The sequence below is a fragment of the Papio anubis genome, chromosome 10, assembly GCF_008728515.1.
Source record: "Papio anubis isolate 15944 chromosome 10, Panubis1.0, whole genome shotgun sequence".
NCBI lineage: Eukaryota > Metazoa > Chordata > Mammalia > Primates > Cercopithecidae > Papio > Papio anubis.
In genome coordinates this window covers 97982781-98010452 of record NC_044985.1, presented here as the reverse complement: position 1 = coordinate 98010452, position 27672 = coordinate 97982781, and the positions used below count along the sequence as shown (strand labels likewise).

The 27672-nt window shown below is 36.7% G+C and overlaps 1 protein-coding gene across 7 annotated transcripts in view; it reads right to left on the bottom strand.

Moving 5' to 3' along the window:
• Positions 1-27672, bottom strand: part of SPAG16 (sperm associated antigen 16) — a 1155561-nt gene that overhangs the window by 204080 nt on the left and 923809 nt on the right. The window contains exon 16 of one of the 7 annotated variants that reach the window (XM_017946898.3): positions 2846-2973. The exons of the other annotated variants lie outside the window; for them this stretch is intronic. Within the exon in view, the coding sequence (XP_017802387.1) occupies positions 2861-2973 (113 nt within the window). The 3' untranslated portion in view covers positions 2846-2860. Of the gene's footprint in view, positions 1-2845; positions 2974-27672 lie in introns of those variants that run through there. 7 annotated transcript variants of the gene reach the window in all.

Below are 27672 nucleotides of genomic sequence, written 5' to 3'. Positions count from 1 at the left end.
ACATGCACACGTATGTTTATTGCGGCACTATTCACAATAGTATGTTTATTTATGATAAATATTGTGGAAATATAAAATAGATGTGTCTATGTCTTTCTTTATCTTGAGTAAGAGAAATAGGTTGAAAAAAATCATTGAAGAAAATCGAGACAAATGGCAAGCATGAGAAAAGAATGGAGGAGAACAAAGCCTCAGATATTAGATGCTCAAGAACGAAATAAGACAAGTTACAAAGAAAACATCATTCAGAAAAATAAAACTATGTTTAAAAGTAATTGGCTCTGCTCAAAATACTTGAAATACTGTGAAAAGAAAAATAAATAAAACTACTTGTGAGAGTTAAAAACTTTTGTAGTAGGAGAGGCAATAAAATAGAATTCCCTATGCGTATCAAGCTGTAGTTAAGAAACTTCTAAAGAACCTGAATCTGATAAATATTTCTGAGGGGAGAATTCTAAAGTACAGATATTATTTTAGCCAGGAAGTTATTAAATATGTGTGATACTCCATTAGAATTATCAAAAGCAAAATAAAAGAACACATTGGCTCTCATAACTGGGGACATGGGTGAAAAAGAAACTCCAAAAGTCCTGAATCACATTCTCACCCCTAAGGTAGGGAGTTTGAATCACTCTCTTTTAACCATATGGAAAAAGAATGTAGTGAGAATGCTCCCCCAAAAGATAAAGAAGATAAAGGATAGAAAATAAAATACATCCAGCACATACCATATGACAGCTTTTATTTTAACCATGTTAATTTTATTATGTTTTAAGTAAAAAAATAAACACTTCAAGATGAATCTATTGATCCCTTTAAATACTTGTTGGGGGTTTATTATTTCCTGGCACTACATGAAGCATTAGAGGGAGAAACCTAACAGAAGCCTTCGGTTCCCTGAAATTTGCCATCCAGTTTTAGCATATTCAGCTATGACAAATTCCATAATAGTGATATGTCCAAAGTGTTATGAGTATACAGAAAGAGTGTTTAATTATGATTGGATGTGAGAGGTGTGAATGGGGAGTCTGAGAAGGCTTTGGATGGGAGAGTAGCAGTGACTTAACTCTCAGGTTACATAACAAATCTTACTGATTAAAAATTAACAAACTCAATGCAACTAAAATTAGCCAAACATTAAGCATTTCCATGTCTTAACTAGACAGTGCCTTGATAATCTTCAATTAACTGAAACAACATATATCCAGTATCAGAAGTCCAAAGCAAGTTTTTAGATGGCTGTAGGTAAGCTAAGTCATTTAAAATCCTCTAAGGCTGATTTTCTAGGTAAAATTTATAAGCAGATTAGATATAAGAAGATCTGGATCAAAGATTCAAGACTTTCGAAAAATGCGTTAACATTCTTATAAGGTATTTAAATAGTTACATATTTAAGCTAAACTTAGGTATAAAAATCTTATTTACAGTCTTCTATTTTTAAACATCATATTCTATATCTTATATTCTATTAAAGTTAATATGTTGATGTGTTTTCACCTATATGTGTAAAATTATTAGATATGAAGGAGTATCAATAAACAAAATATAACCAAAATATAATGTATCTCTAAAGGATGAACCTGCCAACAGGTTTTGCTAAATTATCTTTTTTCATGTGTGGTAAGTTTATTAATAAGGTTTATACTGTCTATACTTCCATCATCAGTTAACAGTAATTAAGAAATAGTTGGTTTAGTATTTCAGATGGAAATAAACATCTGGGAATTGCAATAATATATTTCAGTGAGAGCAAACTTGAATAAGTTACAGTAAAGACACACATAGATAGACACAGAGAAACTAGAAGGGAAATTTTCTAAGAATTTGGGAGAATTTTATGGAATAAAATATTGTGATGTATAATACATAGTATCTAGTTCTGTTCTGGGCAGTCTACCCCAAATGCCTAAAAAAGTAACTGGTACAGAGAAGGCACTCAATAAATTATCTTGTTTTGTTTCTTCTTCTTGGATTTTTTTAAAAAATTGGCATTTGTAAGAAAATACAAAAATAGCAAACACTTAGCACTTTATATATGTGAGGCAATTATTTCAAGCCTTTTAAATTCAGTCCTTCATAGATGATCTTAAAATACAGATAGTACATAAAATTTTACATAAGTAAATAATTCTATTTGATAAGTTGTTTCTCTTTTACTTTACAAAGCTTCTATAAATACTACCCATTATAATCAATACTTTTCAGTTTCTCCTAAAAATAGATTTAACCAAAGATTTCAAAACTATACAAAACTGAGAATTAACAACACTGATTAATCTAATATTAAATGTAAATTCAGATTTAACAGGAGATTCCTGACATTTCCCAATGCCCAAATTTGTGGATACCACAATTACATCTAATTACCTTCATAGAAGGCAATAAAGCTTAAATTTAAATATTTGGGTCTTTAAGAATTTCATAAATATTAAAACAAAAAAAATGTAGAGTTATTTTTTAAATGAGCCCTATAGCTTCATATTCTGTTTCTATTTCCAAGAGTAGTAGTTGGATTTTCAATTTCCCAAGGCCATTTTTTACAAAACAACAAAACTCCTTCAAATCCCAAGACTTTCAATAATAATTTTAATTATTATAGGAGTGGTTCACACAACAAGAATGGCCATTGGTAAATTACACTGGGATGGAGGTGCTGGGAGGCAGCTAAGCCCACTTGTCAGTGACTCGCTCACATTTACCCGCTAGCTTTGCCACCAGTTCCAAACTTATGCCTCAACAAAGTGACATGACTACCTGACATGCATGTTCACTGTCACTTGTGAAACTGCGAATATCATATCTGTATATTTCAAGGATCTATAATATTCAATAATAAACCAAACCACATTCCCCCCTTTCCTCATGCAGTATAGTAAAACCTGCATAATATGAATGTGTTATTATACAAGTATCTCTTACCCTCTCTTCCCAGGTTCTTCTGCCAAATGTGTACAGACCAGAATTCTGATCTTCCTGGCAGGAGCAAAGTGGGAATGGGTTACCGCAGGGCAACAGACAGGCAATCAGATTAAAGGCAGATTGGAGGCACAAAATAAGTCTCAGGGTCCCTAGTATTTTTCTGTCAAGTTTTCCCAGATTTGGCACAAACCAATGCTGGAAACATACCCTCTACTCTTCTCCCCATTGCTTCTATTTTCCAGAAGAGCAATTCTCAAGGGTGACTTCAGGAGTTCTAGGGGTCCCCTAGACTGTTTAAGGGGACCCTGAGGTCTTCCCTTTTCCAACCCCAGATCTATGTGAAATCCGAGTTTTTTTCTATGCTTCAACCAAAACAACACATCATAAAAGACTGACAACAGAAGCTGATGTAAGAATCGAAGTCTCTCATGCAACACATTAAAGCATTTTGAAAAATGTAAAACAATGCTATTATTCTCTCTTTATTTGTTGTTTTGGAAAATGTAGATTTCCATAAAACATTTGTTTATGCTGGGATGTAGTGAGTTTATTATACATATTGAAAAAATAATATGCATTAACCTAAAATATAGTCAGTGTCAAAAGATATAATCCAAATAAGCAAAGGTCTTTGGGGTCCTCAGTAACATTTTTAAGAGTATAAAAAGGGTTGGAGACAGAAGTTTGAGAACCACTGCCCCAGAAGCAGCTACAAAAGCACTTCAGAACGTCTAACAAAACACCATAAGCCACTCCCAGGGAAGCTACATGGCACTTCATGCCCAGGCATTACCATTTCCTTCATTCTAGTAGCCTTTATAAAGCTGCTCTCACCATCCTCATCTTCAGATGAGAATACGGAAGTTTGCAGACATTAAATAGTTGTGAAACATAACAACATAAACAAAATTGTGGCCTATTCTTTTAGCATGTGGGAAGTGTGTATAGCCTAGTGGCGGTTTCAAGTATCTCTACTATGATTTTTGTGTTTATTAAGTGCTCTTAAGAGTGGTGGGATAAACTTTCATAAAATAATGTATTTAAATTTGGAAGTGACAATTTAAAACTAGCCAGACTGATAGGGATCTTACTTTTGGAGCAGAATGATATTTAAAGCACTGGCATAACATAGTCAGAGGGGTGTCACATACGTGCTTTCAAACATGCACAGCCCTTTCTTTAATTTTACAACTTCCTTTTCTTTTCCCCTTTGCTTTTCCCCAAGTCAATTAAAATGCAAACAGGAGGTTTGATAAGAGGCAGCAAGACAAGTGAGGCATGGGATAGCACTAAAATATGACTGCCTAATGTATGCAGAGCAATTGGAATAATTGGATTTTTAAAGTCTAAGCATTGCATGCTTTACCCTTTATCTCCCATTAAATCAATTTGTGTCTTGCTCTTTTTATATCTAAAATGTTAACCTTTTTAAATTTTTAATAACTAAAACTTTGTAACATTTTTATTAAAATGTGAGGTTGTGTTAAATCTACCACTTGGCTCTTATAAATCATTATTCCTTATCTGAAATAATGGATTTTAATGTCTGATGAAGTTTGTATTTGTTAATCTATTAAAAAAGACTGTAAAAATTACTTTATAATGTAATGTTATCTTAATCACATTTTTATATATTAATACCTTGTGCCTATGCAGGGTGCCAATACAGAATTTTCATTATCTGCTCAGTTTTCTTCAACATAATACCTTCCTCCAATGAAAGAATAAGTTTAAAACTGTCCTTTATGTAGCTAGATGTACAGAACACTTAAAATTTTAAATATGCCAATCTGCATTCTATAATTAACATGAAGTTATGAAATCAACAGAGAATTCAATTAATGTATTTTATAAAGGTGAGAAAGCATTAGTCTTTACCCAAAATTTAGAAAACATATTTGTACTGCAAAAATGTACTGTGCTCCAAGATTTCATTTTAAGAATCACAGCATTGGCCGGGAGCGGTGGCTCACGCCTGTAATCCCAGCACTTTGGGAGGCCGAGGCAAGCAGATCACGAGGTCAGGAGATTGAGACCATCTTGGCCAACAAAGTGAAACCCCATCTCTACTAAAACACAAAACATTAGCTGGGCGTGGTGGCATGTGCCTGTAATCCCAGCTACTCGGTAGACTGAGGCAGGGGAATCGCTTGAACCCGGCAGGCGTCGATTGCAGTGAGCTGAGATTGTGCCACTGCACTCCAGCCTGGCGACAGAGCAAGACTCCATCTGATAATCATCATCATCATCATCATCATCATCATCACAGCATTTTTCAGAGTTTGAATAATAAAATCCAAATGTCTCCCAAATTCTAGTTTCAGTACTTTTTCATTCATTATAAGATACTATTTATGTATTTTGCCAATATCTGAAATTTCACACATAAAAAACCAATGCTCATAATCTCCAATCCCAATCAGTACCCATTAATAAAATGCTTCTCTCCAACCTTCTGTCATTATTCTACCATAATAAAACTTGGCTAATTTTATTGTCCTGAGGCATAAATTTCAAATTCCTACCTCCAGGACTTTACATGCAATTGCTTGCATCCGGAATGGCCTTTCACTAACTTTTTGCAATGGGTATCTATCAGGCCTCTTCAAAGCTAACTCACATACTCTATTTTGATTTAGAAACAGAGTCAGGTTTCCTTGGAACTAAGCCAGGAAAAAGTCTGAATGGATTAGGATCTAGACTGAATCATAACAAAGGTGGGATTTACGCCAAAATGAAGGTAGAGGTCAGAACTGTTTGACAATATTGACAGATTAAGCTTATAGTAATGATTGACAGAGGAGTGTATTGCAACCAGTGGAAGGAACAGAGGTCAAAAGACAGAGACCACATAGGCTCAGAAGGAAAGCAATAGCATTATCACTGCAGCAGCACAGGAAAGAGTTACAAAGAACACTTGCTGCTTGACAAGAGTTCACACTCAGTCATTCATCACTTATTTTCTTCAGTAATTTCACTGTCACATAAAAAGCAAGTTCAGACTTAGTAAGGAGAGATTTTATTTGAAAGTCTGTGGCAAGAGACATCCTAGAAGGCTGGGGAAAGATACTGTTGCACTGGGGAGAAGGAGGTGACCATGAGATCTACAAGCTTCTGAAGGGAGGAGTAAACAAAGCTAGAAAGAAGCAGTGTGGGGAAATGAAATCAAAGGTTGACTGATAGGCTGGTAGGTTGGAGAATGTCTTCCGTGAGGCCAGTCTATTCTATTCTTGGGAGAAGCTGAATGCTGGCTCACCTGCAGGTGAGCCAGAGGTCAGGGATCTGGAGGAAGTTTGGTTAACAGTCATTTTGTTCCAACTGATCAGTTGGGACAAGCAGTTCCATTAGTCATTTGAGGCAAAGAATGGGAATTTGGAGGGTCTGTGTCTGGCCTTGCCTTACGTGAACAAGGGGGCCATCTATGAGTCTTGTCTAAGTCATATTGAGAAGGGTGGTTTCTGGCAATGTCTTCTTCTGGAACAAAAGAGTGAAGGAATTTCTTGATCTTTAAATAAAATTTAATATTGTCATCACTAACATTTATGAAATACCTTCTACCATATAACCATTGTACTGGGCCTTGGAGATACAGAGGTATGTTTTTTAAAGGCAGATTTGCCATAAAGTTAATGAACCTTAGGCTCTGGGGACCCTCAGCTGCACAGGTTGCTGTGAAATACTGACAGTTGCAGAGCATTCTAGATGGTAGAAAAAGCCAGGTTCCTATTAGGAGACATTTCTATGTAAGTATTTCTGGTAAATTGACAAAAGAGGTCTTCAACAAAGGGAGTTTGAGTCTTTAAATTTCCAGGCATTTGTTGTGACTTATTTCCTAGTTCTAAATAAATATACTTATTTTTATATTAATCATATTGTATTCTTTTTTTATAAAGAGGGCATCCCAGATTGCATAAACTCCTGTACACACAAAATTTAGATCTGCCTAAATAAAATGATAAGGCTCTCAAGTACATCATTTGGAGATGGGTAAGAAACTCAACTGATATTTATAAGTATAGGCATTGGAATAGGTAAATCAGAGAGGAGACAAACCTACAGGCCTGGAATAGGGAATGCCAGGAAGGAACAGGAATTAAGGGGTTTTCGATGTCATAAGAAGTAACATGTCAAAGAAAATATGGAAGACTGGGCATATTGGGAGGCCAAGGGAGGCAGATTACCTGAAGTCAGGAGTTTGAGACCAGCATGGTCAACATGGTGAAATCATGTCTCTATTAAAAATACAAAAATTAGTCGGGCATGGTGGTGCATGCCTGTAATCCCAGCTACTTGGGAGGCTGAGGCAAGAGGATTGCTTGAACCTGGGAGGTGGAGGTTGCAGTGAGCCAGATTGCACCACTGCATTCCAGCCTGGGTGACTCTGTCTCCAAAAAATAAATAAATAAATAATAAAAAGGAAGGTTGGGAAGGATATTTTAGGCAGAGGGAACAGTATGTATGAAGGACATGGAGACATAAAAAAGCAAATTGTTTCCATAGAATACCAAAAGACTGATATGGCTGGGTATAGGACACAGTGATGGAATAGTAGGTTTGAGAAGAGAGCCCGAGTTCTATCACAAAAGGCACTACAAATAGAGTTTCACCTTAAATGAAGCAGCTATGAAGAAAATAAGATCCCTTAAAATTTCAAATTTATAAACAGCTCATACTCATCTACAAATTTTACTTCTAATAAACACTTATTGGGTCATAAAGGCCATGACCTGTTAAACCTGGTTCAACTGTAAAGCAGAGGCAGTACCCTCACCTAGCCAGGACCTCTTACTATTTTGAGGAGATAGTACTATACCCAGTGGACAGAATTGATTTTTTGAGTTATCACACAAGTTCTTTTTTTGAATACATGTGATTCTTAATTGGGCTCAATCCTCTGAGCACATACATTCCAGGGAACGGTTTTCAAAATCTGGAGGAATATTTGGTTGCCACACTGGGTAGCTGGTAGAGGCCAGGAATGCTGCTAAACATCACACAATGCACAGGGACAGCTCCTGTACATTATATTAAACTCAAAATGTCAACAATAATGCTATAGAGAAGATAGCCAGAAAACCTATGCTTGCTCCCTTGGGTTCAGGAAAGAATTCTAGCAGCTGGTTTCCGCCCCTGGCCCTGACACAGCTCCCTGCCTGTTCACACTGCCTTGTGTTGTTTCACAGGTGGTTTCAGTGTGTTCAATGTGTATGGAGTTCTGTGAAGTCATCAACTTTGCTTGAAATTCAGGCATTCAGGAATAAGTGACAGCTTTGTATGAACATTTGAATAAAAAAAATTCAGGAGTGGAGATAAGTGGATAATCAGTCGGCTTTAAGATTGGTTTCGGTATTCTGTATTAACAAAGGTATTGATACAGAATATGGTTCATGCATTATTTGCTCCCGGTGTGTGTGAGAGAGACAGAAACTGGGAAAAATCAATCTTAAAAGATTAGAATTCCCTTCACAACTCTGGAATGATTTGCAAATCTGGAAGGGTAAGGAAAAGGGCAAGAAGGGTAAGAAGCAGCTGAGTCTGAGTTGTTCAGGCAGCAGATGAAGGGAATACACAATCACACAAAGAACAAAGTACTCAACAGGGGAGGAAAAAGTTCTTTGATTATATTGACAATCATGGTGACCCACCATGCCTTCAGAGGTTACCTGGCAGGTGAGGAGTCTGTGCTGTGTGGACTTAAATGTTCCAGTGTGCTGTGCCCAGAGATGTGGCGTTTCACAGTTCTCCCTCTAAAATTCCTCAGGTCCTGAAACTGCATCTTCAACTGGCTATTAGTCAGGGATGTTTCAGTTTCAAGTGACAGAAATTGTATTCAAACTAACTGAAGAGAAAAGAAGGACTTTTTTGGTTCATCTATCAAAGGGATGAAAAAGAGAAAGAGTAGAGCTAGCTGGGGTGATTCTGAAAACAAAAGTTCTTCCAGTTCTCATTCCCTGCTTGGTGGCTTTAGTCTGCCCTTCTGGAGCCTGACTTTATCCAATCAATGGGGGTCTAACTTAGCATATAAATAATGATCCTCAACTATGTACAGATACAGGGCACAATCACAGTGGCAGCCCTTGTGAAGCCTTCATATCACAAGAGTTAAACAATGGACATATAACCCATGTATCAGGTAGTGCCAAGTTCTGTGAACCAAAAAGGAAGAAAGCAAAGAGATTGATGGGTGCGGGTAGGGGGTGGTTGGGGAGGTGGGAGGCAGGAATTAATATCATAGGGAGGTCAAGGAAGTTACCTCTGAGGAAGTGATACTTGAGGAAAACCTGAAAGAAATAAGTGAAGGGATCACTTGTAGGTCTGGGTGATGAGCAGTTCTGGTAGATAAAAGAGCAAAAATAAAATCAGGGAAAGCTTGCCATGTCTGAGGAACAGGAAGACAGTCAGAAGCAAGAGAATGAGGGAGAAATGGAGGAATTTGGAGAGGGGTAAACCAAGTATGTCTTGTCAGTCCACAGAAGATAAATATTGTTCTATAATAAACGTAATGTGAATTCATTGGAGAATTTTAAGCTAAGAAATTACAAACATAGGCCGGGCATGGTGGCTCATGCCTATAATCCCAGCACTTTGGGAGGCTGAGGCCGGCGGATCACGAGGTCAGGAGATCGAGACCATCCTGCCTAACACGGTGAAAACCCGTCTCTACTAAAAATACAAAAAATTAGCCAGACGTGGTGGCGGGCACCTGTAGTCCCAGTTACTCGGGAGGCTGAGGCAGGAGAATGGCGTGAACCCGGGAGGCGGAGCTTGCAGTGAGCCGAGATCACGCCACTGCACTCCAGCCTGGGTGGCAGAGCAAGACTCCATCTCAAAAAAAAAAAAAAAAAAAAAAAGAAAAAAGAAAAAAGAAATTACATACATAATTTGGTTTATATTTTACAAGTATATTTAGCTCTCTGGACAATGGCTTTAGCAAGATAAGAACAAAGTGGAAGACCAATTAGGCACCACTAATCAGTGCTGGGGTAAGTGTCACAGTAACCCAAAGCTAGAGAGGTAAATTGGAGGCCAGGAGAAGTGGGAAGTTTTGGGGTTTGTAGCAAAGGAAAACCAGCAGGGCTTGCTGATGGGTTGAATGTAGGGCATAAGGAAAGATGATTTTACTCTGATCATATTGGGGGAATAATAGTACCATTTTCTGGTCAGGGAAAACTGGGATGGAGCAAGCTTACTTGACAATTTGCTGGCCATCATCAGAAAAATTCTTAGTAATGATCAATTGATCCAAGCCTGGACCACTCCTTGGACCACTGGGGAGATAGGAGCCTGTGGCTTTCTCAGTCTTGGTTGCAGGTCCCCTCTCTAGTCAGGGAGCTGGGGTTTGCTACCACAAGAAGGGTAGCACTTCTACCAAACTGCTTACAAGAGGTCTTTTCCAAAAGATGCAAGACTTCTCAGATATCAGTGTCCTGGGAAATAGGCCCATAGATGGATTATTCCTCTATGACTGTAGGATCACTCATTCACATTATTTCACTTCATTCTGAAAAGACCCTGAGGAGTTAGTACTATTTTCCTCAAGGCCAGTTGTACCCATATGACAGTTTGTGGACTGATGCTGGCCTGACCACTTGGAAATCACTTGAGAAACATGTTAAAAATATGAACAACAAACACTAAAAATGAAACACATTTTGATTCAGCAAGTTAGAGTAGGTCTCAGGTATTTTGTTTTTCATGCTCCCCTGGTGATTCTAATATGCAGCCAGAATGAACTAGACTAAATTCAAATGTAAGGAATTTTTTTTTCTTGCCTCCTTGCAAAAAATAATCATTTCTGAATTAAATTTATTACATTGTAACTGTGGGGAAAATGTTATGTGCTCAAGAGTAAAAAATAAAATAAGTGACTAGCAATATTATCATCCATGCAGTCGTTATCTTTAAGACTCATATGACATGGTGCATAATGTTCATTGCTTTGGTTTATCACTTAAATATATTATGGCATCTTTGTTTTGTTGTCAAATATTCTAGATAAATATGATTTTAAATAGTTACATAGTATTTTTATTATCATAAGATCCATATATAAGTACACACACAAATATGTGTGTGTGTGTGTGTATTTTTTTGCTTAATTCAAGATTGTGGAGCTTTTGGTTACCTCATTAATATAAATAATGATCATCCTACATATAATCTTGTACTATGTTTGATTACTTCCTTTAAAAAGATTTCTAGGAATAGAATTCCTGTGTCGAGTTAAACATGTTTCTAAGGCCTTTGATATTTACTGGTTCCCATTTACCAAAGAAAGACTATTTATTGAATAATTCTTCTTTTATTTCCAATTATTTGCAATGCTTAAAAGTATATTTTTCAGAGTTACATAAATATGTTAACATTTATTCAAACCTATTACCAAACACAATTGATCTTTGGAAATATGCAGGGGTTAAGGGCACAAAACCCCCATGAAATAAAAAATTCATGCATAAATTTTGACTCCACAGAAACTTGACTACTAATAGCTTACTGTTATCAATATCATAGGCAATTAACACATAAAGAGAGTAGTATCTAAATATATTTTATACTGAATTTACTCATGACATACCTTTTATTTTTTCACTATTTCTAGGCTACATGGTTCATCTGCAAGTTTTTTTCAGATTGTCACAAATCTCCAAGAAAATTTTCAATAAACTTATTGAAAAATCCATGTATAAGTGGACCTCATAGTTCAAACACGTTCAAGGGTCAATTGTATTCAAAATTATAATAAGGATCTGAAAACACAGTCTTTCATGAATACTTAAAAAAATATTTCTGATATTGATAGGGACATATGACCCTTCTCCTCAACCTCTTCCTTACCCTCTAATCATGTCCTGGAATTTCAGTCGATACAAATCACAGCTGACTCAAGTTTATCAAACAGATTAAGAAAAATGTAGGCGGGTGTATTGATTTCAGTGGTAACTTGGTTCAATATCTGGGAGTTGTTATAAACCTTAAATTCTCCATTTTTCTTGGTGAGAACAATGCGTATAAAAGTAGGGCTGGCAAAAGGTCACGTGACAAACACGGTAGCTGGGCCTTAGGAACTTCCCTGGGGTTATCTCCATTTCCAAAAATAAATAAATATACTGGAGTATGGGGCCTTGCTGACAAATTAATCAATTATGTAACCTTATTGACTATGGAAGGTTACAGGTTAAATAGGCTTAATTTGGCTCAAGATAAGGTGGAAGTGTTCATGTTTCTGGGCAAAGTCAAGACATCATTGCTATGAGCCTCAGTACCAGTAACTGAGGAATTGGGAGCACTAGTCAAATTGGTAACAATACCTGGAACCAAGGGCTAGAAACCTCTACTACTGTGGTAAGACGACTAGGTCAGCTGCAAAGGCGTATTACTTTCCGTGGTCCATAACACTTTCAAGAGGTTGAAGAGCAAGAGCAAGAAAGAAGAGAAGAGGATGTTTCTTTGTGGCTTTCTGCATGAGTAGATATGCTTTTGTTTGAATAGTTTTCCCAGGGTATTTAAACATCTCTCGACTGATGCATGCTGTTAAAGTTTCACATGAATCAGATCTTTGTTTACTGTTATTTTATGGCTCAGGAGACAGTGATGCTAGGGGTGTGAGACACAAGCAAAATTCCCATTTCTCAGATAGGCTGCAATGGGTTTCTCTACAGTTAGGCTGGGGAGTTTCTGATCCTTCTTCCTATCTAGAGTTTTAGTTATATCCCCAGGATATCGGGCATGAAGAGTTATAATAGCTACACTACCATAGTGGGTAAAGGGACCCTTATTTAGGCATGGAGAGGCACTTGAGAAGTGGTCTGTTTCGAGTCTGGACTCTAGGTAGGAAAGGATCCTTTTGGCTAATGGGATCTAAAACATTTATCATGGCATTTGCAAAAATAAAGACCCATGTAGATATTGTAGCAGCCAGAAAAAAATAACGATAAAAGACTAATAATAATAACAAAAGCAGAGCAATTGGGTTCAAGAAATAGAAAACTTCATCCCATAACCATAAAAACAAAAACAGTTACATTAACTACTGAAAGTTTACTATGTGCCATGCAATGTTGTAATTATTTATTCCTTCCCCACCACAAATCTACGAGGTAGGTACTATTATAATCCCCATTTTATAGAAGAAGTAACTGAGGCACAGGAAGATTAAGTGCCCTGTCCATGTTATATAGCTATTAGCCCATTTATCCCTAGTGTTCCGTTATTGGAACCCTAAGCATGTGGGAGTTATTTATATCCTACCGCTCAAGGTCATCACCAAGGTCTGATTGCAAAAATTCAAAAATAATTGCAACCTCAGGCATAAATGGGTTAATCCAGTTACAGAGTGGGAAAGTTGAAATTCAGATTCATGCATTCTAGCTCTAGAGCCAATGCTTTTAACCATTATACTATTACACTATAACCAATATATTTTATTGACCCATTACACAAAATAAAGTCTTCAACTGAAATAGTTTGAAAAAGATTCAGCACTCAAAGCCTTTACTTTGAGCGTGTTTATACAGTCCACACCAAGGACTATCAGTGTTCTCCATACTACCAGAAGTACAGTCCTTACCATTTTGGGGTCTAATCAGTTTAAACAGCAAACTCCAGAAACTCCAAAACCAACTAAAGAAATCCATCCTTAAAATTCCATTTCTCTAGAACCACTCCTGGTACCAAAATCTGTATTTGTCAGGGCTCTCCAGAAGGACAGAACAAATAGAGTAAATGTATATATGAAAGGGAGTGTATTAAGGAGAATTGGCACACATGCTCAGAAGGCAAAGTCCCACAATAGGCAGTCTGCAAGCTGAGGAGGTAGGAAGTCAGTAGCGGCTCAGTCTGAGTCCCAAAACCTCAAAAGTAGGGAATCTGACAGTGCAGACTTCAGTGTGTGGCTGAAGGCCCAAGAGCCCCTGGCAAACCACTGGTGTAAGTCCAGGAGTCTAAAGGTTGAAGAACGTAGAGTCTGATGTCCAAGAGCAGGAAGCATCCAGGACAGGAGAAAGATGAAAGCCAGAAGACTCAGCAAGCCAGCTTGTCATACCTTCTTCTCTGCTTTGTTCTAGTCTCGCTGGTAACTGATTGGATGGTACCCACACGCTTGAAGGTGGATCTTCCTCTCCCAGTCCCCTGACTCAAATGTTAATTTCCTGTGGAAACACCCTCACAGACACACCCAGAAACAATATTTTACCAGCTATCTGGGCATCCTTCCACCCAATCAAGTTGACACCTAATATTAATCATCAAAATAAAGAAAAGCTAAGCATGAGAAATAAGAATAAGAAATAAGCATGAGATATCAATGAAAATAAAGCCACCTTTGGGGCCTGATATTTGAGAAGATAGATCAGCATTGTTAGTATAGAAATAGGATCCACTGCGTAATGAGCAAAAACTGAAACTTTGGAATTAGAAATTACTGTATATCTTTACCGAGCACATAATCAAGTAAATTATCAATTTTATTGGTGGAAGATGTAATGTGATGAGGAGAGGAACCAGAAAGAAAGGGGATAAACAGTCATAAATCTTTTGCTGCTTTGGCAAGTTTCACATAAACTAATCTGGTTATGAACTGTTGAAGAAAAAGTACCTGAACTGAGCAGATCCTATCTGATGTTGAGAATCAGCATTCTGGCACCCAGCGTAGGCAGAAATAGGGAAACAGTACCCCTTACAAAATTCCGATTTGAAGGTAATTTTTTAACCTGGAGGTACATCACACTACACAATAGGTCAAAGAAGCAGAGTGCTTTCACTGAAGGATTAAATGTTCTGGCAATTCTAAAGAAACTACCTCTTTAATAGTCTGATGTTCTATTATATTAGGATCAACTTTAATGAGGTTGAGATCAAACCTTTGGCAATGGTTTTTCTGACTTAGATCTTTATACATTTTCTAAGATTAATTTTTTACATCAATCTCTCAATATTGTATATGAAAAACTGTGCAACATCACTAACCATCAAAAAATGCAAATCAAAACCACAATGAGATATCATCTCATCCCAGTTAGGATGGGTATTATAAAAAGGCAAAAAATAACAAACGCCAATGAGAATTCAAAGAAATGGGAACTCTCATACACCTTTGGTAGGAATGTAAATTAGTACAGCCATTATGGAAGACAGTATGGAGGTTCCACAAAAAACTAAAAATAGAACTACCATGTGATCCTGCAATCCCACTGCTGGATATATGTTCAAAATAAAGGAAATATGTATATTGAGGAGATGGCTGTATTCCCATGTTTACTGCAGCATTATTCACTATAGCTAAGAAATAGAATCAGCTTAAGTGTCCATCAACAGATGAATTGATAAAGATAATGTGGCACATATACACACAATGGAATATTATTCACCCATAAAAAAGAAGTACATCCTGTCATTTGCAGCAACATGGATGAGCCTGGAGGACATTATCTTAAGTGAAATAAACCACACACAGAAAGACAAATATTACATGTTCTCACTCATATGTGACAGCTAAAAACATCGGTCTCATGAAGGTAGAGACTAGAATGATGGTTACCAGAAAGCTGGGAGAGTGAGTGGGAGAAAGAGATAAGGAGAAGTTGGTTAATGGGTACAAAACTCCAGCTAGAGAGGAGAAATGAGTTGTTAAGTTCAATAGATATCAATATATATATATTTTTCGAGACACAGTGTCACTCTGTTATCCAGGCTGGAGTGCAGTGGCACAATCTCGGCTCACTGCAACCTCCGCCTCCTGGGTTCAAGTGATTCTCCTGCCTCAGCCTCCTGAATATGTGGGACTACAGGCACCCGCCATCACACCCAGCTATTTATTTATTTATTTATTTATTTATTTATTTATTTATTTATTTATTTTTAGTAGAGACGGGGTTTCACCATGTTGGCCAGAATGGTCTCAATCTCCTGATCTCCTGACCTCGTAATCTGTCCACCTTGGCCTCTCAAAGTATGGGATTACAGATGTCAGCCACAGTGCCTGGCCAGTTATCAATAATTTATTGTACATTTCAAAATAGCTAAAAGAAGAGATGTAGAATCTTCCCAACACAAAAAAATGATAAGCATTTGAGGTAATGGATACCTCAATCACTCTGATTTGATTATTACATATTATATGCATGTATCAAAATATCACATGTATTCCATAAATATGTATAATTATTATGGATCAATAAGAAATCTCTCAATATACCCTCAAATTGATAATATATATAGCCTAATTTAGCACATTTTGATGTATTATTTTTGTTTATTTTTATTTGTGGGTTTTATGTCAACTAAAGCATAAATATCTTTAGGTGAGATGTGCTTCAAAATTTTTTATATACTCAAGCTGATATGTGACTAATGCTTTTGTATAATACTATGTAGTTTAAAGTTATATTTCTGTGAGTAAAAATTATTCAATATATGACAGTCACAAATATAAAATTGAACATATGAAATTATTATGTTTTTCAGGATTTTATGATTTTTAACTCCTACATTAATAAAAACAACAAGGCATCAAAAGTAAAATATATTATCAACTTAAATGTTTTGCATTTTTCTAAGTGTGTCCCTCATTTCCAGGAGTTGTGATTGTTTTTTATTTATGCTATTTCACTGAAGATTTTTCCATTCATATGTTGTATCATTTTTTTGATATATTTTCTTCTTTTTTTTTTTTGGCAGAGTCTTGCTCTGTTGCCCAGGCTGGAGTGCAGTGGTGTGATTTTGGCTCACTGCAACCTCAACCTCCCGGGTTCAGGCGATTCTCCTGCCTCAGCCTCTTGAGTAGCTGGGATTATAGGTACCTGCCAACATGCTCAGCTAATTTTTGTATTTTTAGTAGAGATAGGGTTTCACCATTTTGGCCAGGCTGGTCTCAAGTTCCTGGTCTCAAGTGATCCACCTGCCTCAGCCTCCCAAAGTGCTGGGATTACAGGCATGAGCCACTGTGCCCAGCTGATTTATTTTTTATTCTTTTGAGTTCATTAATTTGGACTTCACCTTCCTCTAGTGCCTTTTTGATTCGCTTAATAATTGACTTTCTGAATTCTTTTTCTGGTAATTTAGAGATTTCTTCTTGGTTTGGGTCCATTACTGGTGAGCTAGTGTGAGCTCTGGGGGAGGGGGGCGGTTAAAGAACCTTGTTTTGTCATATTACCAGAATTGTTTTTCTGGTTCCTTCTCATTTGGGTCGATTATGTCAGAGGGCAGATCTGGTTCTGAAGACAGCTGTTCAGATTCTTTTATCCAAGAGGGTGCTCCCTGGATGTGGTTCTCTCTCCCTTCCCTAGGGATGAGGCTTCCTGAGAGCCAAACTGCAGTGATCGTTATTTATCTTCCAGATCTAGCCATCCAGTGGAACTACCTGTCTCTGGGCTCATACAGGGTAATGTCTGCACAGAATCCTGTGATGTGAACTGTCTTCAGGTCTCTCAGCCGTGGATACCAGCACCTGCTCTAGTGGAGGTGGCAGGGGAGTGAAGTGGACTCTGAGGGTCCTTGGTTGTAGTTGTGTCTATTATGCTAGTTTTGTGTGGACTTTCAGCCAGGAGGTGGTGCTTTCAAGACAGCATCAGCTGCAGTAGTATAGGGAGGATCAGCTGGTGGGCAGGGTCATAGAGCTCCCAAAAGATTATGTCCTTTGACTTCGGCCACCAGGGTGGGGAGAGAAAGACCATCAGGTGAGGGCAGGGTTAGGCATGTCTGAGCTCAGACACTCCTTGGGCAGGGCTTGCTGCAGCTGCTGTGGGGGCTGTGGGTGTGGTTTTCAGGCCAAGGCAGTTTTGTTTCCAGAGGGACCATGGCTGCCTCTGATGCGTCATGCAGGTCACCAGGGAAGTAGGGGAAAGCTGGCAGTTACAGGCCTTATCCGCTCCCATGCAGCCCAAAAGGCTGGTCTCGTCTCACTCCCACTGTGCCCCCACAGCGGCACTGAGTTTGTTTCCAGGCAGTGGGTGGGCAGAGCTGAGAACTTGCCCCAGACAACCAGTCTCCCAGCTGTGAAAGCAAGCAGGGCTTTTAGGTTTTACGTTTCCCCGTCTGCCACAGCTTCTGTGCTTGTCTGCACTCCTGATTCACCCCGTTCTCCAGGTTCCGTCCAGGAAACTTTGGTTGAAATAGTTACAAAGTTCAGCTGGAAGTTTCCTTCTTCCTGTGGTCTTTTACCAGTTCCTCTGGTAACCCTCCCCAAGGACCCCTGGGAGACAGTCAGAAACGACTTCCCTGGGGACCGTAAGTGTCCACGGGGCTCTTCCCACTGCTTCTTCTATTCCCATATTTTACTCAGCTCTTTAAATTTGTCTCAGCTCTAGGTAGGGTCAAATCCTTCTCCCCTGATCTGGACCTTCAGGTTCCCCAGTGAGGATGTGCATTCAGGCCGATGATCCCCTTTCACACTTTGGACAGTCACAGTTTTTCGGCTGTCTCCCAGAGCCTGCAGCAGCTCTTCTTCCTTCAAAGGTTCTGTGGAATCTCTCCGCTTTCTGGTATGTTTCTGTGGTAGTTCTTGGAGCCAAAATTCACGATTTGAGTTTCCATATGCTGCTCCATCCATTGGAGTGGGAGCTGAGAGTTAGTCCTGCCTCCTATCTGCCATTTCCCCCCTTCAACTTAAATGCTTTAAAGAACACTTAGAAATATACCAGAATCAGAAAATAAAATAAAACATATTATTGAAAGTAATAGGGACGTTTGTGTTTAAATTGGACATCATCCAATTATATTTATCATGATATAATTATCTTTATTTTCAATTATAACTCTCTCAGATACATAGAAAAATGAAGACTGTATTTTACATTTAGTGTGACTAAAGCATCTTTGTTGACAACATAAAAGAGAATAACTTAGGTTTCCAGAATTAAAAACCTGTGTTGCTGTTCTACACTGACTTCACCTGGTGAGAGATTTCAGAAAATGAAACTTCAGTTTTTTTTTTTTGTTCCAAAAGAGAAGGCAATTCTCTCCGGTCTGTTTCACAGAATCATATTCTTTAACAGCTTAGGAGATAGTCGAAAAACATCTGTGATGCTTTCTCTGGTGGCACTAATAGAAAATTCAAAAAAGAATATTTATTTCCTTTGTTTTTCTATCTGAACATGTTTGTTTGGAGACTGATGCTTTGGCCATATATTTGTGTATCTTAGATTCAATTCTCTGTCTCTTGGCCCTTAAGGATGCAGATCAGATTAGCTCAAACCCAACTTTCATATTTTATGGGAAGTGCAATGTCCTTCTTAAAACTGCTTCAAATTCCTGCCAGTGCATGTGGCCTCGTGATCACTTTTGACTCCTACTCCCTACCTCTATGGATTTTGGGGCTTTAATCTTTCTTTGTTGAGGATACTTTACCTCTGCCCTAATGGTGACCAGAGTGAGAATTGATCCCTTCTCTATAATTTTAATTAAATACTCATCCAAGGCCTTTCCTAGTATTAATATATCTTACCTTACTGAAGGTTTTCATATTCTAGGAACACAGACAGATTGAGATTAAATATTAGTCATTTATGTTCTTAAAAGCCCATCAGCAACCCTCCCATGTTGCTCAAATATCTTTCCTTATCCCTCTTTTCTTTCTGTAGATACTTTTGTCATCAGTTTAAATACAGACATATCATAAGGCAGCCATCAAGTTAATGTATTTGGGTTGTAAAAAATTTTTCAAGTTAATTTCTAAATGACTGGCTTTGTTGGTGGAATGTCTCCCACATCCAAAGTAAATAAACGTGTTATAAGAAATGTGGTTTTTGGCTGAGCATGGTAGCTTAAGCCTGTAATCCCAGCACTGTGGCAGTTCCAGCAGGCAGATTACTCGAGCCCAGAAGTTTGCGACCAGCCTGGGCAATGTGGCAAAACCCCACCTCTACACAAAATCACAAATATTAACCAAGCATGGTGGTGTATGCGTGTAGTCCCAGCTACTCTGGAGGCTGAGGTGGGAGGATCACTGGAGCCTGGGAAGTCGAGGCTGCAGTGAGTTGTGATTATGCCACTGCACTTTGGCCTGAGCAACAGAGCAAGACCCTGTCTCAATAAAAATAAAAATAAAAATAAGTAAATAAATAAAAGGAAAAGAAAAGAAAAGAAAGAAATGTGATTTTTGACATTACAGCTCAGGCAATAGCATACTCATTAATTAATTTGACCCAAAAGATTATTTTCAGAGAATATAATATAATGTATTCCAGATTTTTGGTTGGTATTATGCCAGTAAAATGTAGTCTATCCCATATCAGGCATTGTAGAGGACATGCTGAAGTGACCTAACTAGCATATGCCCTCAGTAGCACACTGGTTAAATGAATGAAAATTGATATACTTAAATATATGAAATGTTTGTTCTTTGTAGGAACTTTTAACATCCTCCTTATATGGTTACTTATTCTTTCCAATGGCTATCTTCATAAATACAAACATAAACCACATGTAGGTCTATCTTGTCATGTACTGTGCATTAATGAGGTCTGAATTCATTCATATGAAAGCTTAGAGGTTGCAGGTATCTCTCATGTATTCAAGACAGGAGAACTAGCTAGCTGAAGTGGGATATATCTTAATTTCCCCTATTACAAGTAAATTAAAATGTTTATTATTTAAATATTTTCACTTAGCAGCTAGATTTTAAGAAACTAATTGGAAGTGTTTAGTCAGAAATCTCTATTTTGGATTTTATTTATACCTTGATGCTGAAGCAACAATCTCTGAAGAATTTATGCTACTTAATTGTGACCCTGTAGACAAATTTGGTTCCCTCTTTAGAAAAAGAGATATTTACAGTTATTTTTGCTAATTGATCCACAAGACAATGCCAGTCTGTGTCCCTTTGATATTGACACCACTTTTCCAGAAGTTTTTCTAGTATCTGGGCAAACACAAAAGCTGAGCTGATCCAATGGATCACCTGCTAGAAGAAGCAACTAGCAGGTTGGCTAGAAGAAGCAACTCTCTTCTTCAACTTGGCTAGAAGAAGCAACTCTCTTTACAGTTAGTCTATGCCTCAGACAATGTCTTTTCATGTGTGGTAATTATTATTTGTCAAATATGTTAAACTTGATATATTTTCTTCAATCAGAAGCTAATGGGTTGGGGAAAAAGGAGAGAGGCCTTTGCTGATAAATAATATTGTCTGTGTATCCATGTTCTATATTTGTTTCACAAACATTAACATTAATTGTTTTCTCAAAAACCTTGAATTTATAAACTTTGAATTTTTTTCAGATTACAATTTTTATAAACTTATATTTTATGAGATCTTGTTTGTTTGTTTGTTTGTTTGAGATAGGGATCTTGCTCTGTCTCCCAGGCAGGAGGGACTTGGTGCAGTCTCAGCACACTGCAACCTCTGCCTCCTGGGCTCAAGCAATCCTCTCACCTCCCTGTCTTTGCAACGTTACAAAAAAAGGAAACTACAGATCAATACTCCTCATAAACATAGATGCAAAAGTCCTCAACAAAATACTAGCTAACCGAATCCAACAGCATATCAAAAAGATAATCCATCATGATCAACTGGGTTTCATATCAGGGATGCAGGGGTGGTTTAACATATGCAAATCAATAAATGTGATACATCATATGAACAGAATTAAAAACAAAAATCATATGATCATTTCAATAGATGAAAAAAAGTAGTTGATTGAATCTAGCATCCCTTTATGATCAAAACCCTCAACGACACTGGCATAGAAGAGACTTACCTTAGAGTAATAAAAGTCATCTATGACAAACCCATAGCCAACATCATACTGAATGGGGAAAAGTTGAAAACATTTCCCTCAAGAACTGGAACAAGACACCACTTCTATTTAACTTAGTACTGGAAGTACTGACTAGGAATCAGACAACAGAAGAGAGAAATAAAGGGCATCCAAATTGGAAGAGAGGAAGACAAACTTGCTGTTTGCTAATGATATGATCGTTTACCTAGCAAACCCTAAAAACTCATCCAAAAAGTTCCTAGATCTGATCAGTGACTTCTGTAAAGTCTCAGAATACAAAATCAATGCATACAAATCAGTAGCACTGCTGTATACCAACAATGCCCAAGCTGAGACTCAAATCAAGAACTCAATCCCTTTTACAACAGTTGCAAAACAATTCAAATACCTTGGAAAATACTTAACCAAGGAGGTGAAAGATCTGTACAAGGAAAACTACAAAATGCTACTGAAAGAAATCATAGTTGATACAAACAAATAGAAACACATTCCATGTTCATGTATAGGAATAATCAATATTGTGAAAATGACCATACTGCCTAAAGCAATCTACCGATTCAATGCAATTCTCATTAAAATACCATCATCATTCTTCACAGAACTAGAATAAACAATCCTAAAATTCATATGGAGACAAAAGTAGCCCACATAGCCAAAACAATATTAAGCAAAAAGAACAAATATAGAGGCATCACATTACCCGACTTCAAATTATACTGCAAGGCAATAGTTATCAAATAACATGATGCTGGTATAAAAACAGGCATGTAGACCAATGGAACAGAATAGAGAACCCAGAAATAAGCCAAATACTTATAGCCAACTGGTCTTCAACAAAGTATACAAATACACAAATTGGGGAATGGACACCCTGTTCAATAAATGGTACTGGGAAAACTGACAAGCACGTGTGGAAGAATGAGATTGGATCCCATCTCTCACTTTATACAAAGATCAACTCAAGAAGGATCAAAGACTTAAATCTAAAACCTGAAACTATAAAAATTCTAGAAGTTAACATCGGAAAAATTCTTCTAGACATTGGCTTAGGCAAATAATTCATGACTTAAGACCACAAAAGCAAATGGAACAAAAACAAAAATAAATAAATGGGGCCTAATTAAACTAAAAAGTCTCTGCACAACAAAAGAAACAATCATCAGAGTAAACAGGCAGCTGACAGAGTGGAAGCAAATATTCACAAACTACACATCCGACAAAGGGCTACTATCCAGAATCTACAAGGAACTCAATAAATCAGCAAGAAATAAACAAATAGTCCCATCGAAAAGTGGACAAAAGACATGAATAGAGAGTTCTTGAAAGAAGATATACAAATGACCAACAAACATATGAAAAATGCTCAATAACCCTAATTATCAGGGAAATGCAAATTGAAACCATAATAAGATACCACATTACTCTTGCAAGAATGGCCATAATTAAAAATAAAAAAAAAATAGATGTTGGCATGAATACGGTAAAAATAGGACACTTTTACATTGCTGGTGGGAATGTAAACTAGTTAACCACTATGGAAAACAGTATAGAGCCTCCTTAAATAACTAAAAGTATAACTACCATTTGATCCAGCAATTGCACTACTGGGTATCTACCCAAAGGAGAAGAAGTAATTATATGAAAAAGATACATGGACACACATGTTTATAGCAGCACAGTTCACAATTTCAGATATGGAACCAACCTAAGTGTCCATCAACCAACAAGTTAATGAACAAATGTGGTATATATACACCAAGAATACTACTCAACCAAAAAAAGAATGAAATAAAGTCTTTTTGCAGTAACTTGGATGGAGCTGGAGGCCATTATTCTAAGTGAAATAACTCAGGAATGGAAAAACCAAATTTTATATAATCTCACTTATAAGTGGAAGCTAAGCTACGAGTATGCAAAGGCCTAAGAATGACATAATGGACTTTGAAGACTCAGTGGGTGAGGGAAAGGTAGGAGATGGGTGAGGGATAAAAGACTACATATAGGGTCCTGTGTACACTGCTCAGGTGACGGTGCACCAAAATCTCAGAAATCATCACTAAAGAACTTATCCATGCAACCAAAACCAGCTATACCCCAAAAACTATTGAAATAAAAATAAAAGTTACACAATAAAAAAGGTCAATTCTGCTACCATGTTTGAAATAAAGTGAAAACAAGTTATCTATAAGATTATACATGATTTATTCGTGGAATCATAGATTACAAAAATCTTGGGCCATTTTCACCCAATGGCCGGGTAAAAAGTCAACAGCAAATTGGGCCTAAATATTACCTTTAACTGATAAAAAGAGTGAGAATAAATACAATAATATTTATTTCACAATACAGATTTTTTTTTAGAAATCTATGTCTTTAATATTCACTTTGTTAATAGGTTGATTCAATGTAAAAACACATACAAAAATCACAGATGATTGTAAAGTAAACAGATATTACCACACATAGCTATCACATAAATCACAATAAAAAGTACTAAAATGTAAATAACAGAAGTAGAGCTCTGATGAAAAAAAAAATCTGAGAAAATACTTCTAAAAGAAGTTGTACAGAGTACCCAACACAGTTTTATTAATAATGTCAATAATACTTTATTTGCACTGACAATGATATTTTTACTTTTCAGTAAATGTGTAGGAGATTTGAGAATTTTCACTATGGAGATTTACCATTGAGTCCATTCATATTGTAGACTATGTCCAAAACACGATGTTTTATTTTAATGTGAACTTTATTAATTCAGAAATTCTCTGACTTCCAAATAAAGCTAACAGTCTTTAAAAATGATATTAATGCCAAAATGGGAATATAAATTCAGTAAGCATTTTTCTCATTTATTTTGTCTGTATAAATTGCATGTTGAGATTTATTCATGGATTTCAAAATTATAAGTGAATAGTGTTTAAGATATATTGTACCAGAACTCTAAATAATATTGCAAGTCAATATCTGACCGACATTATTTTCATAACATTCATTTTTACTCCAAATTGAGTGAAATGTAGTCAGGTTAATTGCCCTAACTTTCTCTAAGTAATGTTCCAAAGCTTCATATTGGCAGGTGTACCTGTCTTCTGTTAACTGAATATCCCGGGGCCATTTAAGCCTTTAACTATTATTAATTATGGCTGTTAGATTTATACATTATCATACAAAGCTGGCATCAAGTGGTCTTCCCTCCACTTAGATTTCTCATCAGTTATTCTTATATGCACATATTCTGAAGTCATTTTTCAACCTAATATAAAGCGAGAAAATTGTAGGCTCTATGGTTTTGATGGATTATATTGTGCTATATGATTCAGTGCATTATACTATCCTTCAGTTTTTCCCTACATTATCTTTAGCTCAGCTAAATTAGTATTCTGCTTTTGATACTTAAATCCAATTAAATTAAGACATTTTCCTAGTTTGTGTATGATGCATTTATTTAAATTCAACCACAAATAATGTAATAGGCATATAGATTGGTTTTGGGTTTCGCTCTTTCTTCTCCAATTGTTTTCTTTACAGTTTCTAAGCATCTTCTGCATTTTTCTTGGTTTGTAGTATGTATTTCAGTAGGAATTAGGAGAATATTCTGGGACTAAGTGATATTTACCATTCTTCCATTCTGAATTTAGCAATGATAGTCGCCTTTATTGTGCATTCCCTGAACTATTAAACAGTCAATACGAATAGACTCTGTGTCTACTATCTTATAGTAGCTTTTCTGTTTTCCTATTTGTTAAGTGGTATCTAAGCATCATGATGCTCCTCTGGATGCAGAAGAGATAAGGCATCAAGACGTGAAATTCTTCCATGCTTAAGTTCTGATGCTAAAGATCTTAAGATGCCAAGGCTCCACAGGGAGAAAAGCGTAGAGAAGTTCAAAGAACAAAGGGGAAAGATTGAAATGGCATGTTGATTTCTGTCTCTCTGGCATGGTTTCTTCCCTCTGTCCTATATCTCCACCTTCCCGGCGCATACAATACTGGTGGTTAGGACATTCAACACGGGGTTAAGAAAACATAGTGAAAATATTTCTTTAAGGACCTGAAATTTTCATTATTATTAAGTATGGGCGATTCTGGCTCTGGTAATTTTTTACACTTATTTTGAAAATTGTTCTAAGAAAGTACTGTAATATAGTAGAAAGACCACTAGGTATCGGTATTCCTCCAGCTCAGTCCTGGGCATTTTTACTAGTATCACTGTCTCTGTGATCCTGGAATATAGCAGTTGTTCACTTGACTTTAAATAAAATCATAATGTTGATGACTTCAAATTCATAACTCCAGCTTGAAATTCTCCTTCAGAATCTAGACTTCCATAGCTAGTTTTTTTTTTTTTACTTGAATTTCACCTGATTCTCATAGGAATCTCAGACTTGCCAAGTGTCAACATTAACTGCTGTTTTCCCTCCTGATTCTGTTTTCTACTTTTGCCCAGTCCTCTTCGTCTCGGTAATGACATGACACACTATTTAGTCACTGGATTTAGAAAGCCAAGGGGGTCAAGTCACTTGCCTTACTCACCTCTGCACTCCCATCTCTAATCCATCACGTCCTTTCAGCTTTATGTGTAAAGTTTGTTCTAATATATCACTTATCTCCACCTCCACCACTGTTTTGAGTTCAATCTTGCACTTCTATAATAGTCCCATCAGTAGTCTCCTCATTTCCAATGCTAACCCCCTGTAATTCTTTTCCTAGAGTTGTTAATCTTTGTAAAATGTAAATTGAATAATAACATTCTGTGCTTGAAATATGTGAAGTCTATATATCTCTCAAATATCTATCTATCTATCTATCTATCTATCAATCAGTCAATCATCTATCTGTCTATGTTTGAACTCAGTATCTTCTCCTGGTCACTATGCTCCTCCTACATTTGATTTTTAACTCTTCCTAGAACTTGCAAAGAATTTTCCACCCTTATGGCTTTTATACAAATCATTCCTTGTGCCTGGAAGTGTTATTTGTTTTCCTGGCAGACTATTCCTCCTATTTTAAGTTTCATATTAAATATCACTTTCTCAAGAGGCCATCCCTGTAGATTCTGCTGGTTATTTTCTTTCATTTATGTCATTCAAAATGCATTATAATTAGTTTTTGTATCTACTTTTATCTGCCTATTGCATTACACTATAAGCTTTATGATGGCCAGGATATGTTTTCCTTATTCACCCCCAAATCCCCAGGGTTTAATACAATGGCTACCACATATAGATGCTGTGTAATAAATGTGTATTAACTAAAAGACATAGTTGTATATTCCAGTCCTAGTAGTAAATGTGCAGAATTTTTCCCTATACCAAACGGATTCAGAAACAGGGCTTTCTGAGTTATCGGGAAAAATTATCCTTTCTTAAAATCTATCAATATGACAAGTATGCAAATTTAGTAATCTACTATATGCATCCGACATCCCTTTTTGCCATTTTATTAACTTTGTGACTTTGAAAGTGTCAGAAACATCCTGAGTCATTCTTCACATGTAAAATGAGAATATTTATTTGACCAGCAAACCTCTATTGTGTTATAAATATCTAATGCAATAATGTGCACAAATATGTATTAGGCTAGTGAAATATACACAAATTTGAAGAATTATTGCTCTGGGCTGTTAGATGTCAATTTGACAATGTGAAGTTTTACTGTGTGTACCATTCTTCTATCTAATTTTCCTGCTTCTAATTTTCCTGTAATTTCAGATACCAAATATACAAACTAGAATATACAAAGTAGAACAGTTTGTAAAGTAAAAGTATAGTGTCTCTGACTAAGTATGAGGGAGAGGATACAGTCTATGAGTACATATATGTGTAACAGTGTATATACTTCATTACCATTATGGTCTAGGTAGATGGGTTTGCCTATAGCAGATTTTAAAGATCCAGGGCATATTTTGTCTTTAATCAAGACTGAAGTGAATTTTCATGTATTGCCATCTCGTGGTAACTACTAGAAAAAGCAAAAGTCCCATGACAACTCGCCAACTATTTAAGCCTACTGGTCATATTACTGGTCTCATTACTTTA